Genomic DNA, 15,649 nt, shown 5'->3' with positions numbered 1-15,649 from the left:
GTACGGACTGATTTCTATTAAATATAAGCAGGTTGCAGATGAGTTTTTTTAAGCAGCATGGGTCCTTGGAAATAATTGGATGTAAGAATGCGTAATTTACCATCAAAAATCATTAGTAATTCTTGGTAAACCAAATTTGGAGTACAAATTCATGTTCTCAACCTTGCAGAAAAGGGTGAGAGATTATATCCTAAAAGAAAGCACAAGGAACACAATCCATTATGATAAACTGCTCCACACTGTGCTACAGGGTTTAGTGGGAAATTAATTTTGGTAAATAATAAGAACATTAGTCAACTTCTAATCACCTCTAAACTAAAGCCAGTAAAAAGCGCAAGGTTAAGAATGACTATGCAGTCAGTCCTGGTTAGTACAGAAGAATTGCTCTATCAACTAAGTCTAATAACGTCTGTATTTGTATGTACAGTAGTTTCAATAATCTAAAACCTTTAAATCGAAGTGTTTAGGATTTACAGGTATGGTCTCAGTAATTCACACTTAAATTGCGGATTACAAGTAAACAGCAGCCACATAAAGCCTTCGATGACAGAAACTGCAGTTTGTGTAACATGACTGGATGTTTAGAGAGTTGAAGAGGTGAACACAAGCAGCCAACACCTGCTCTCTAAATAGCACTGCGAGATATTGAAACACGAATGATAAACTATGCCAGAATATCAATTTACCTGCAAAGGTTTGTTTTCTAGTGCATAGGCAAGCCTCAGGTCAGCACCATAAACTGGCATTTTCTGGTGCATTGTGGGCAGTGGGTATGGTCACATCAGCTATTTAGGTCTAGGCTCCAGCAGAAGCTCGGGGAAGCAATCAAGTAAAAGACTGCAGCAATTGTGCCTTGGCATATGACCAATTCTCCTGCAGACATAAAGGCACTAGCTGTGATCATGGTGTGTGTGCATTACACACAATCCACCAAGGAGACAGAAAAGGCTGAGAAGAAAGTCTTCTAGCTTACTGTTGCAATTAGTGACGGAAAAAGTTTTGATATCTACTTTATCTTTTTTTAAGAAGCACGGTGGTTCACTTAAGCACTAACTTAAAATAAATACTTTTGGCTATGTTAGCACTTACTGTTATGTACCTCCGCTCCCTGTGAGAAACAACTAATATGCTAAACAAAATCCACCAATATAATTAGAAATCTTTAACCACTGCTTAAAAACTTCAACTTTCTCGTACAAAAAAATACCAGGAAATTTGTAATCTCCTGTTAAGAGTCCACAGCTCACAGAACTTGTAAAAGCCCCACTGAGTGAAGGTGAAGTCACCATTACACATCACTCATTTAAGGACAGTAAACTAATAACTTGTGACAATGTGGGTCCATAATTAGATCCTCAAGGAAGTAACTACCATCACATTCTTCCAAACAAATCTCCAAATAGGCGGAAGCAGAGCTAGTAGTTATTCCAGCGGAAGGAACAGAATCGGTCATTTCCCACAAGTCTTTTCAAATGCAAGATACAAGGCTGTGCAAAAATCTGCTGTACATAACACCAATGGCCGCTCCGTTTAATATGAACTTTTGCTTGAAGTTAAAATAAGAAGACCAAATCAAATCGCAGTGAGAAAGAGGAACACGGAATAAATTTGCTAAAAGGACATTAACACTGATGATCAAAGGTTTTCTAGTGAGGGCGAGGAAAAACAAATACATCTGCAAAACAAAAGAACACTCGGTAGGTCATGAGGGGCAATGTAACAACTACAATGCGGGAACACTTGAAAAAATATTTGTATGCGCCCCATTCTACATAAGCAAAACAAGTGAGGGACTGCACCTGATATATATATATCTTGGAAATGTAGTAACTGTTTAATTAGATTATCAGTTCTCTTGTGTTCTGGCTTGTTTCTTAATGATAATTGTGACTGGCATCCCCATGTCAAGGCACCCTAATATAATGTCATCTCCACTTGCATTTGCTTTTCCCCAACTGACTGGAAGCTTCCCTTTCAGAAAAGACCCACTAAAGGAACCGATGGATGAAAAAAGAAAAAGATATATATATATGGGAAACTTGACATAAGAATAAGAAATCCATCCCAACTGCAGATTTGTTTTGCTGTATTGTTCCGTGTAATACATCCACAAAAATGGGACTTGTAAAAAAAAATGTCCATTTCCACATAGTGATATCCCAAGAAAATGATGCGCACACTGAACCTGCAATTGGTGGAAACATTAAGACACATGTGGGGTTGTTGTAGAATGGCACAAACCATTATAATCATGCTTATGAGCCAAGTCTAGGTAACCCACGCTTTTTAAATTCGACGGAGAGGTATGGTTGAGGAACTGAGAGAAGGGGAGCCTGTTGAGGTCACTTAATACCTTTTTCATAAGTCTGCAGAAATGTTTTATTTTCTTTCTGGAGTCTAAAATCAATTGCAGTCAACCTTTTATTAAATAACTATGTATAGATATATATATTTATGTGTGTATATATTATAACCAATACGCCCCCACCCCCTCCCAAACCCCAACCCCATTTTTCAATTTCTGGCTTCTCAAGGCAGCAACACACTCCCCAGATGCAGGAAAGCTGCCCGTGATGTCCCGTTTTTGCAATAGGTCGGATGCTACAGAACGGTGGCGTTTACAAGTGCTTCATGATGGTCAATGTGCAGCGTGATCCATGGCTTCATCATAAGTGATTATCCTTTTGGGATCTAGCAAAAGAAAATATGGAACAGGGAGTCAAAAATGGATCAAACACTTGTACAGTGCAGTGAACAATTCAAAGACAATGAAGAACTCACTATATAGAAATGTCTTAACTAGCCCACAGTTCTGCTAAATGATGCCTATCCGAATAATATTTGATGAAAGCCTCAAAAGACTTTTGATGGTTTCTTTTGGAAATACTGCCTTTTACGCAATCGAACAGACTCAAAATATTACGTCCAAGTTCAGACAGAACTCAAACCTATGTATAGTACAGTCATACTGCAACATAGTAGTCATTAATATTGAAACAAAACAAACAACTTTTCTGATCGATCCAGGAATTTATTGTGTAGAAACGAAGCTCACTTAAAATATATTATATGCTTAATTCTTGGTTTAAGTAAAGATAGAAAAGAAGCTTTCATCTTTTTAACAGCAAACGTGTTTCATGGGAGCCTATCAAGACGGCTATTTGTTAGATTAGTAGATGGCACCAAAATAGCATATAACGTTCAAACTAATTAGGATCAAAGAAATTAAAATCTTCATCTCTGAAAACAAATAGTGACTTTTATTAATGATGAAAGTAAAACGTGTCCAGTAAATGGAAAAAAAAACTGACAGTAAGAAAGCTGCAACTTACTGTGTACTAATAAGGCATTGTGGCAAGCGTCAACATGGAAAATTAATAGTCACTGGTAAGACTATTAAATAAAGTTATGCATGGAAACTTAAATATAGATCATCGGAGATGGCACATTCCCAGAAATGTTAATTGCAAATTAGTCAAGTGCTAAGGCATACAGCAAAAAACAAGTTAATTACCTGTACATTGTGGCTCTCCAACATTGATACCTTTCATTGATTCACATGTTTGAATCTTACGTTGTTGAAAGAGGGGATGGTGTGTGTGTGTGGGAGCTAGGGGGATGTTCCGTGGGAATTATAATAAATAGTAGAAGGCCACACATCACACAGTAAAGCCCATAGGAATGACATTGTTAGCCAATTCACATAGTTTTAGGAAGAGAAAACTCTAGTCAATCAGACAAGTTATTGATTCAGCTTTCCCCTCAAGGGTCACCACACCTCAGATTTCCAAGCACGAGCGTCCAAAGGAAGTAAAGGAATTCAATGCAGTGAGCCTCACAAAGGGGAGGAGAGCGGGTTGCATAAGATTGTATGAAAGACATCAATACTAGAAAACTACAGTGTACAGGTAAGTAACTTGTTTTTTCTCCAATATTGAATCCTTCATAGATTCACATGCATGAATCGAATAGTAAGCAGTAATCAACCTGAGAGATTAAAAAAAACATATGGGAGGTGGAAGAAAAACACTGCACAACAGGCAAAAATGTATTTCTAGGAAAAAGCAAAGTAAAAGTGGTGTGTCACCTTATTGAAATAGGTTACTTGGAACAGCTTGTACCACAGCTACATCTTTTTAGAAGTAGCGTCTACACAGTAATGCCTGGTGAAAGTATGCAGATTCATCCATGTGGCTGCTCTGCAGATATCAGGCAATAATACTCCAGCGAACAATGCTGTACAGATGGACATACTTCTGGTCGTGTAAAATCTGACCTTAGAGTCCAGTGGTCTTCCTACCTTTTTATGACAGAAAGCAATAGCTGCTGAAACCCATCTGGCTATGATGGACCTTGTCAAGGGTTGTCCTTCCTTGGAGGTGCAAAAGCAACTAGAATCTGGTCAGATTTTGAGCAAGGTTTAGTTCGGTAGGGACTATAAATTTTTCGGCACAGAGAATGCAGCTCTCTTTCAGCTGTATTTGAAGGATTTTGAAAAAATGTCTTGAAGGCAACCATTTCATTAAGGTGAAAGCCTGTTGGAAAGGATAACCTTATCCTTACCAAATTGTATTTAAGGTTGCTGAATTGTAAAGAGCTGTATTTTGCTACTTTTCCTCGCCTTCACCAATTCTATAAGGGGGGCCATCTTTCAAGAGATATATTCGCTATCTGACTTATGAATTGATTTGAAAGGCCTTCTGAAATAATATTGCACCCGATTGCCAGACTCCTTGGTCTGCTGCGGGAAGTCCAGTTTGAGCGGAGGGAGTGCAGGGGTACTCCGTGATCGGAGAGAGTAGAGACGCCATCTTTGGAGTAGTGGGGCCACGCTCTATCTTTTGTTACTTCCGGGGAGAGCATATTTAGCCCGATGCTCAGCCAGACGCGCGCAGAGGGCATGCCGAAGGTACGCCAAAGGCAAGCCAGTCTGCGCCCGTCCACGCCCAGAAAGGACTGGGCCAGGGGTAAGCATGGGCGAATTTTGCGGATCTCGCGTTCGCAAATTTTGCGGATTTGCGAACTCGCAATCCGCAAAATCCGCGAATTCCCGCGAATTTGCGGATTTTTTTTTTTTGTGTTCGCCCGTGTTTCTGCCAGTTCGCGAGGGTTTTTACAATTTCGCAATTTGCGAACTTACCTGTCGGGTCGCAAGTTTCGCGAACTTGTTGTTTCTACGTGTCCAGCCTGTTTGGGACACTCTTCTTCACCACTGCCACTCTCTGACTACTCATGCCACCCTCTGGCCCACCCATGCCACCCTCTGTTTCATCACAGCACCCTCTGGTTGTCCAGTCAGTGTACATTATTGTGGCAACGCAAGCACACCTTCCCTGCCTCAAGTGACCTGAATTAATTTGGGGCTGATTAATGTGTCACAGAATATTTTTTTAGCTGGCACCTGCTTCCTTAGTGCTTCCTGATTAGTGAACTTTTGCACTTGCTAAGTGCTTTCATTGTTGCAAAATTAGTTACAACACCTGCCCTGCCCCAACTGACAATAATGAATTAGGGGCTGATTAATGGATTTGAACTGCCAGCCTGGCTCCTGCTTGTCTCCCTTAGCTGTAATTCAGGACCTTTGTGGCATATGTGTAACTATTCTGAGGTTCAGAGCAGGGTCACATAATAGTTGCAACTGGCAACTGAACTCTGGAGGGGCCCCTCAGCAAGCACTACAGGAAATGGCTACTAATGATGAGCCTGAACTTTTGAACCTGGTAAGTAGTTTCAGTTTTGATTAGATCGTATTTCTGCAATTTGGCACTTATTCGCGGGGCGCGAAGTTGTACTGGGAAGCCGCGAACTCACGCGAACAGTGCGAGCAAAATCCGCTGCTCGCGGATTTTGCGGGAGATTCGCGAATCTCGCGGATTGCGAATTTACCGAAAATCCGCAAAATCCGCGAGCGAAACGGATTTTCCGCCCATGCCTAGCCAGGGGCCAAGACCCCTGCAGAAATCCCCCAGATTACATACACCAGTGAGGAATTACACAATTACAACAACAAAGGGAGAAGAAACTGTAACATGATCAAATAATTAGATAACCGCACAGCAATACTAAAAAAGTGCTGATTCTGTACACACAATTGGAAAACCATTCCTAGTACTGTAAGAAAACAGAAGTCAACACCAGATAGACCCAATATTTTGCCTGCTTGGAACTTAGGAGTGATCAACAGCAGATCATTGCCTAAACACTCAACAGAAATCCGAATTTTATTAGAGGAGAGAAAACTAGACGCCATATTTATAAGAGAAAGCTGGCTCAAGGAAGACTCCTCGCCGGATATAGTTATGGCTCTTCCCCCAGAGTACGAGATACACAGGTTAGACAGGATTGAACAAGTAGGGGGTGGTGTTGCTATCCTCATAAAAAAGGGATATAAGTGCACTTGCCCTGAAATGAAGTGAAAGTCTTTCCTTCTCCATTTCCCTTTCATCTAATTCCACATTATCAGGCCTCCTAATTTACCGCCCACCAGGTCCTCACGGGGAATTCGTATAATTGCTCGAAGCACTGACCAGTCTTTTACTAAAAAAAAAAAAGACATCATAATCTTGGGAGACCTAAATATGTATATAGAGAACAAGAAACAACAAAGAAATGTAGCTGGGCCAAGATCAACCAGCTAGAATGGGAGAAGGCCCTTATAAACATGTCGGACTTAGAGATACACAAGCCAAGAACAGCTGAAGCAGGATACTCAAAACGGGAATCCTGGATCAATACATTTCTGGACCTAGTGGCCCCAAAATCAGTGAGAAAACCTAAAACCAGAACTAGAGTATAGGGATGGTTTAACCCACAGCTCCTAGAATTAAAAAAGCAATGCAAAAGGCTTGAAAGAGTGGAGAAAAACATGATCCTCAATAAAATCAGATTATAAAATAGCAATCCGAAATGACCATGAGAATATCAAAATAAGCCAAGCTAAACTCTGAGGAAAAAATAGCGCACAGAATTCATCAAAGGAGTTATTCAAAGTAATTAAGCTACTGACTAATCCAAGCCTTGCCCCGGGACCCCCTGAAACATCAGTTGAGAGATGCAATGATCTGGCCACATACTTTCTCTCCAAAGTGACGGATTTATATAGCAACTTTAAAAAGATAATTGACAGTCCAGAAAGAAGGGAAGAGGTAGAATCAGCACATCCTCAGCAAGGGCTGACTCACTTCCCACCCATCAAACAACAAGCATTTACAATGCAATGGTTTTGCCTTTGTTAAAGTTAGAGCTATTAGCATTGCTCTTGACATTATTTTTATTTATGTTTTTTTTAACATAAATAAATGGCATTGTGATTTACAATGCCACTAGCTTTATCTCTCGCTAATGACACACAAAACACACAGAGCCCTCCCACACACCCAGCCACAGAGCCCCCCCCACACACACAGAGCCCCCCACACACCCAGCCACACAAAGTCCCCCACACACCCAGCCACAGAGCCCCCCACACACCCACAGCCACACAGAGCCCCCCACACACCCAGCCACACAAAGTCCCCCACACACCCAGCCACACAAAGCCCCCCACACACCCAGCCACACAAAGCCCCCCACACACCCAGCCACACAAAGCCCCCCACACACCCAGCCACACAAAGCCCCCCACACACCCAGCCACACAAAGCCCCCAACACACCCAGCCACACAAAGCTCCCCACACACCCAGCCACACAAAGCTCCCCACACACACAGCCACACAGAGCCCTCCACACACACTTACACAGCATAAGCAGGCAATAGGGCCACACGGAGGCACAAGCAGGCAACAGGGGAACAAGGAGGCACAAGCAGGCAACAGGGGCACACGGAGGCACAAGCAGGCAACAGAGGCACAAGCAGGCAACAGGGGCACGAAAACGGAGGCACAAGCAGGCAACAGTGTCACGAAAACAAGCACAAGCAGGCAAAAGGGTCACAAGCAGGAATTGTAATTTAGACGTGATTTGCCCAGAATCACAGGATGTTTAGCGACATTACCGAGACTCGAACCCAGTTCCCCAGGTCCGAGGTCGAGCGCCTTAGCCGTTAGGACAACACCTCTCCGATCATTCGAAAGGAGAAAGATAGTGAGTTCTGGTGTAGACCTGCGACTTTGGCCACGCTCTTATTACCGCACAAAATCCTTAACACCGGCCCCGCCACACCCATACCTCATGCGCCCAGAAACAGCCAAAAGTGTGCCTGACTTAAAGAAGCCCTGTTGCCCGAGTCCAGCCACGGCTCGACAGAGCGGCGACTCAAGCCAGGCCCATCACCAGGGCTTCCGCATTGGTCAAAGGGGGTTTGCCAAGGCCTATGGATGCCGCGACAAACAGGTGGGTGGGGGGGGGGGCGACATGTTCACAGGTCATGTATAAATGTGATCTCTCCGTCCCAGGATACTACAAGTGCGGCGTGGATGCCATTAGAATCTGAATACCGCCCCTCCCTGGCTCTCGGGGGAAGGGGTTATTACGCCCAGGGCCGGTGGAATGGTGAAAATGGCGGTGTATTGCTACCCCAATATTATTCAAAGGGGGGGGCATTTTATAAGTTTAACGCGCGCGAGGGTCGGTCGTAGCTACAGATTACGTCCGGCACTGCGCCCCTCGTCACGCCGCGGGCTCATACGCTTGCCACACGTTCTTATTAGCAACACCACTGATAAATGTGTGTGAACCCCTCCCCCGTGTTAAGTCGTGGCCAGACGTTGTCTCGGAATACTGTTTATTTCTCTATAAACTGTTCTCCGTAAAACCCTTACGCCCCCCAAATACAATCGCAAATGGCACAAAAATATAAAACCATCGGTTTGTAAGTGACCCTAGTTCCGCTGCCACCCCTCCACTATTCGCAGCTACCAAATCTCCTTTGCCCGACTCTCACCTGCAGACACAGAAAGGGGAGTGGGGTTAAGAGACCCTCCATGTAGGTCAGGAGGGGACAGGTTCACACCATCCGGCGCCTCATTTCAGTAAAATACTATTGATTGCGGAGAAGAAAGGAAACAAGCATACCACGTTCAACCCCAGGTTCGTGCACTCGGGCTCACGGGGTAATGCAACATCAGCGCCTAAAACGAATACTTATTTTTGAGAAGCGCGAACGGCCTGGAACCCTAGAATTCAATATTAGTATCCCCAGATCAGCCTCGGGAGGGGCCAGTATGGACCCCCACCCTCTGTCCGGACAAGCACCACACCCGGCGCGCCCCTGCCCCACGGTACAGGTGTGCGGGTAAGCGTGAAAGGACGCTCCATGCTACGGCCAGCACGAGATGTGCAATTAGAAAACGTAAAAATAAACAAATCGAGCTAGAAGTTTAAAGCGCATTGAAGGACTAACCACCAGGCGTGGTCAACCAGAGGTATGGACGCCCCAATGCATGTAACTCACGACAACCCGCAGAACAGCCGTAAAACCCAAGCGGCTGAAATACCAGAAACCGGTCCCCGGTAGCTTGTCTCCTTTCTGGTGAAGAATTGGCTTGGTAGTTTAGTCTGCCCTGTTCCCATGATGCACTGGGCCAGGGACAGACTGATTAGCATATAGCCAGGTTCTGAGCTGGGATGGTGCAGTGAGATAAATAACGGTGATGGATCAAGCCCTGATCTTTGGACTGGGTAAGAATGGTCTGCTTAATTCAGACACTCTGTTCATCACCACCCCCTTTTCTGAATCGTTTTTGGCCACTATAGGTGTGGCAGGGTATACTCAGACATGAGTCCCTTTCTCACTGCACCATCAGGATTCAAGCAAGCCGGGCCGAAGACGGCTGAAATGCCAGAAACCGGTCCCCGGTAGCTTGTCTCCTTTCTGGTGAAGAATTGGCTTGGTAGTTTAGTCTGCCCTGTTCCCATGATGCACTGGGCCAGGGACAGACTGATTTGCATATAGCCAGGTTCTGAGCTGGGATGGTGCAGTGAGATAAATAACGGTGATGGATCAAGCCCTGATCTTTGGACTGGGTAAGAATGGTCTGCTTATTTCAGACACTCTGTTCATCACCACCCCCTTTTCTGAATCGTAAAACCCAAGCAGCGCACCCCAGCGCGAGGCGCCGAGCAATGGCTCTCAGAAAGACACTACTCGGAGATAGAACGAGGTCTCTAGTGCCTTGGACAGCGTTTACATTCTGGGCGCTAAGTCCCGGTGTATGTCTTTAAAAATCAAATTCTATTGGTAGAAACAATTCCAAAATACCACGCGAGAATTTGCAAATAAAATTAAGAACAGGGTCCCCAAAACCTGGGCGCGGGGAAGGTGGGGGGAGTTCACAGCACAAGCCGCACGAGATACCCATCGTGTAGAATATTGTTTTACGGAAAACATACTTCCTCAGACATTGACCACAGATTTCACGCGAGCAGGAAGGCGGGTGCCGGCTCAATGCCGGACCAGATTCGGGGGCGTTCCTGAGGGCTTTTGGCTGACGTAGCGTGACGTAGCCAAAAGGGAAAAATTCTCGGGAACGCCCCCGAATCTGGTCCGAGATTGACGGACAGAGCCCTCTCCCAATGGCTAGCCTCTCTCCCCTACTCATTCATCGCCCTTGATCTTCACTTCCCGGTGCCCCACTTGTTATGTATAACTGTCTCCTATTTTCCACTCTGTGCTCACTCTCTCTCTCTTCTTATCTTTCGCCTTCTTCTGTCTCTTTCGCTCGATGCCCCCTCTGTCTCAAGGTGCATTTTATCTCTCTCCTCTCTTGCGGTCTCGCTTTTGAAATTCTTCTCTTTAAACTACCCTTTTATTTTCCTGCTCTCTCTACCTTTCTCAGTCCACCCACATTCCTTACCCTCTCCCTCGTTTTCTGTCCTGGCTCTGTTTTCATCTCTTTCGGTTTCCATGGTGCCACATTCGGTTTACCCCACACCCAGCTAATATTCCCCACCTCTCTTTGTGACTTTCTTAATTTTGTATTAATTTTCCCCATTTGTTCCTTCTCCAGGAGTTTAAGTCCTCCGTACTTCATTCATAAAGAGCTCTCCATCCACCTTTGTAAAATGGCCGGGTGCATGAAGCTTTCCTAGCGAGTGAATCAATGTAAGTGTCATTTATTTGACCTCGGTGCCTGCCTCTTCTGTCCTATCTAGTTCTACACACAAAATACATACATGCACAGGCAGAGTCGCAGGCGCTTAAACGTGTGCACACTCTTACACACTTCCATGTTCTGACGTGTACTCTCTCATGCACACGCACTGGTTTGTCCTTACCTTCGCACACAGTGGCGTTTCCCCAAAGACAACACACACACATAGACATATATGAGCACACAAACCCTTTTTTTCAAACACCTGCGCACGTAGTCGCTGCAATGCACGCGACACACACAAATACACACATTCACACGTGCTTACACGTGGGCCTACTCTTGTTTGCCCAGGCATGCATCTAGACTCACAATTGCACACATCCTCCCTCTTGTACTCAAACACATTAATATTCCTTTTGTCTTTCACATTCACCTATTCATGCGTGCCAGTTGCACACCCTTTAGCGTCTAATCTTTTTGTCAGTGTTGTCGTATTTGTAACATTCTGCAAGTTAATTAGTTGTTGTCAAAATCATTGGTTCCTAACTCATCTACTGGCATCTGTAACTAGGATACCATTTTCCTAGTGCATCTTTATGAGCACAAGATCAAATTCGTGCTCTTGAGATGCTTGTCTTAAAGCACGTATCCCTCTACTTGCTCACTCCTTTCCGCATATAAATGAGAATGGCTGAATCGTGCGCCTTGAAGGATGTGCCTGGTAACACCGCTCAGATGCATGAATGTGCTCGCCCTCGGGCGCTGGGAGGTGATGTTCTCTTTCTCGCCAAGCTGGGCAAGGAAGAACAGTACACTCAGTGAGGATACGCTGCGCAGTTAGATACAAACGGTCTATTTTCTAAAACACAAACTTACACAAATGCCCCTCCCCAAGCAGCCAGTGTGCCCTTCCACTGTTTCAGCCAAGAAGTGGCGAGTTGGAGTGAATGATTTTGCGTAGTCGATGCAAGTTTGTTAGCTTGGCTCTGCTGTTGGTCGGTTCGTCTGTTCATTCAAACATACATTCATTCGTTTCTTCGTTCATTTATTGACTGTGGAGCAGACTCAGCCATCCCAATAAACCGTGCTCGATGCTTCAAGTTACAAATCGTGAACTGGTTTTGTTTCCAAAATCTAGAAGCATCAGCCTTAGGAAACAAACACACAGCGATGCTACCACGAGACCGTAAGTGGGTCTCCGTCTCTTTCATGTTATACTGCCCGCTCACGAAATCTCACACCAAGCATTAAACTAGCAACAGAATTGCGAAACGGAAGCTTGCGCACAATTATCTCAAAGTCATCTGGACATCCGGCTGTCATCCCCCCTTTCAAAATCACAAACGAAGCACCGGTACTCCCGGCAGTTTTATCATTTCAGAGTTAATGTCTGAAAAAGGCTTACTTGCCTAACCAAGAGAGCAGAAAAGGGGGTGCTTGCTGGTCCCCGGTTCCTCGTCGGCATCAACAGGTCTGCAAGGATTAGAAGCTCGAGCAGGGATGAGAGTATGCGGGGATTAAAAGGGAAGGAGAGAGCTGAGCCCCCCCCCCTCTCTCTGCTAGGAGCCGGTGCCTAGGTAGCATTTAAAGGGGAGTGCCCGCGCAGGCTGTCGAGGACATATCTGCTGGCAGCTGAATTGATTTTGCAATGTTTGAATGGCCCCGCAATAGCATCTGTTTTATTGACATTTGAGAAAACAAGCACTCACCTGGACTTCTTCCGGGTGCCGTCAATGCCGGACCAGATTCGGGGGCCATCCCGAGAACAGGCTTTCGGCTGACGTAGCCAAAAGCCAAAAAATCTCGGGAACGCCCCCGAATCTGGTCCGGCATTGACGGACAGATGTGTCTTCCAATGGCTAGCCTCCATTTATGGAGCTAGCCAATGAAAGACAGGGGCGGATTCCCAGCCCCAATACTATACTCATTAGGTTTTTCCTAGCGCATGCGTACTTCGTACGCATTGGCTAGGCAAAACCTAAAAAGAGCTGACAGTACTATTGGAAAAGGGGAAATCCGGATCCCCTCTAGACGCTGCTCCCAACAAAAACTCAGGGAAGTAGCGCCAATCATAGCTCCAAGACTATTAAAGATATTGAATGAATCCCTAAAACTAGGCGAAGTCCCACAGACCTGGAAGCATGCAGTGATAAGGCCCCTATTAAAGAAAGCAAACACAGAAATAGGACAGTTGGGGAACTACAGACAGATATCCCAACTACCATATGCAGGTAAGCTGCTTGAAAAGCATGTAAATACAAATCTGTCCGAATTCCTTGAGAACCATCTATGTCTACATTCGACCCAGATGTGTTTCGAGCTCAAAACTCGACAGAGTCCGCACTACATGTAATTGTGGAAGAACTGAGACAATCATTAGACCAGAGGAAATTCGCGGTGCTCCTCCTGCTGGACTTGAGTGGCGCCTTTGACACGGTAGACCACAAATATTGGGCAAAAGGCTAGCTAACATCGGAATACAGGGTGATGCACTCAAGTGGCTGATATCCTTCCTGAACAAAAAACCTTTCAGGTACCGGAAAACTCCACCTTTTCGGAAACCATGAGGCTAGAGTGCGGTGTCCCAAAGGAATCGGCACGGAGTCCGACCCTCTTTAATATATACATGGAGCCCCTGGCATACATTTTACAGGAATTTAACATTTCAATGACCTCATATGCCAACGATACTCCGTGATATCACTGGACCCAAAAAACAACAGAGATTAGGAGAAGCTACCTTCCTGCCTAACTAAATTAAAGACTGAATGACAAGCAGCTGCTTAAAGCTGAATGGGAAAAAAAAAGATTTTATATCTTGGAAATAAACTAGCTCCCACCCCAGTTTTAGCCTGGCCAGAATGCTCAGGCAACGCACCTCTACCCACAGATATGATCAAAAGCCTAGGCTACGGGCTTGAATCTGATCCGTGTATGAGGACGCAAGTCAAGAAAGTAGTCGCAACCTGTTTCGGCCTCTTAAGAAGCATAAAGAAAATTCTAGACAAGGTGCCAATTCATCTGAGAAAGACAGTGGTCCACTCCAAGGTTACCGCCCGATTATACTATGGAAACACGCTATTATTGGGAGCACCTAAATACGTCATGCGTAAGCTGCAGATTGTACAGAACGCAGCTGCTAGGATACTCGGACATCCCAGCACAAGAATCGGTAAAAAAACACTTCGCAAACCTTCATTGGTTTCTGATTGCTGCTAGAGTAAAATTTAAAGCTCTAATTATTACACACAGAGCACAACATAACAAAGGGCCAGAGAAAATCAGGAAGCTGATTTCTCCATACATTCCAACTAGGCGGTTATGAACTAGTACAGCAAACCACCTAACACAAACAAAGGTAAAAAGAGAAAGGTGGGGTGGAAGGGCATTCTCACATATGGCCCCCAAACTTTGCAATGCCATTCCAGCATAATGCAGGAAAATACATAAAGAACTGCAATTCCAAAAACAAATCAAAACCTGGCTATTCAAGCAATATCTTTAAGTTACCGGTAAATGATCAAGTTACTAATCACATTGCTTGGAAGCCTTAGGGCAGCAATGCGCTCTATAAATCCATAATAATAATAATAATAATAATAATAATAATAATAATAATAATAACAACTGGGCCAGTACGGTTTTGTGCTGCTCTGCAAATCAGAGGCTTCTTGTTTGGAGGGCAAACGCTAAATAGTCCTTGTAAGAATTCCTTGATCAGCCTGTCAGACCATACGGACCTTTCATTCAAGGAACATCTGAACCTTGAAATCTCTACAAGATGAACTTAATTGTGCTGAGAGGCTAGACTGAACCAAGTTCAGCAAATATGGTAGATTCTGCGCTGAGGCTGAGGAAAAAGGATGGCAATTGTTAGTGGAACAATGCAAACAAGGAGATGATGGACAGAGCGCTGAAACATTTCAGACACTCACCCCCAGTCACAGGTATGGGTTGAATCCATGATCGTTCTTTAGCTCACTTCACCATCTCAGTTCAGACCCAGCTATACGCAAATGAATGGGTATATATTTATAAAGCGCAACGTTCACTCCAGGGAGTATCTTGGCGCCGGTGGGAGGGGAGTGGTGAGGAACAAAGTAAAGAGGAGCCTCAGATGAAGGTACCAATTTGTCAGATGCAGAAAACATCCATGTTTTTAGGAGTTTTTTTAAGAAGTTCTGATTGTGTCAATTTTAACTGTAGTGGCAACAAATTCCAGGCCTTAGTTCCTAGTACGGCAATGGTTTTTCCCCCCTTTTGTTTTCAAATGCTAACTGAAGGGTGCTAGGATGTTACGGGAGGTTGACCGCAGCAGACGCTGCGTAGTATAGGAGTGTATTCTAGACCTACGATATGCCGGCCCTGTTGCTTTAAGGCTTTGAACATGATTCCTAGGACTTTAAATAAAATCATTTTGTGGATTGGCAACAAGTGCAGCCGTTGGGAGTGCTGCCTCTGATGGGAATCCCCTCGGTAGCCAGAGTACCAACCTGACTGCGACGTTCTGGACCACCTGTAGTTTTTTCCAGAACGGCCTTGTTTGTACCTGCATGAAGGCTGTTGCAGTAGTCTAAGCAAGACAAAGCCAATGCAACAGCCACTGTCTTCCAT

At 44.7% G+C, this 15,649-nt stretch overlaps 1 protein-coding gene across 1 annotated transcript in view; it reads right to left on the bottom strand.

Moving 5' to 3' along the window:
• Positions 1-1,010: 1,010 nt before the first annotated feature.
• NUFIP2 (nuclear FMR1 interacting protein 2) overlaps positions 1,011-15,649 on the bottom strand; it is a 178,444-nt gene continuing 163,805 nt past the window's right edge. Inside the window, exon 4 of the mRNA XM_086955105.1 lies at positions 1,011-2,691. Coding sequence (XP_086811231.1) covers positions 2,639-2,691 — 53 coding nt within the window. The 3' untranslated portion in view covers positions 1,011-2,638. The remainder of the gene's footprint in view (positions 2,692-15,649) is intronic.

Source organism: Lissotriton vulgaris, chromosome 2_1 (genome assembly GCF_964263255.1).
Source record: "Lissotriton vulgaris chromosome 2_1, aLisVul1.2, whole genome shotgun sequence".
Lineage (NCBI taxonomy): Eukaryota > Metazoa > Chordata > Amphibia > Caudata > Salamandridae > Lissotriton > Lissotriton vulgaris.
Note: the sequence above shows the minus strand (reverse complement) of the source record. Positions and strands in the feature narration are given on the sequence as shown.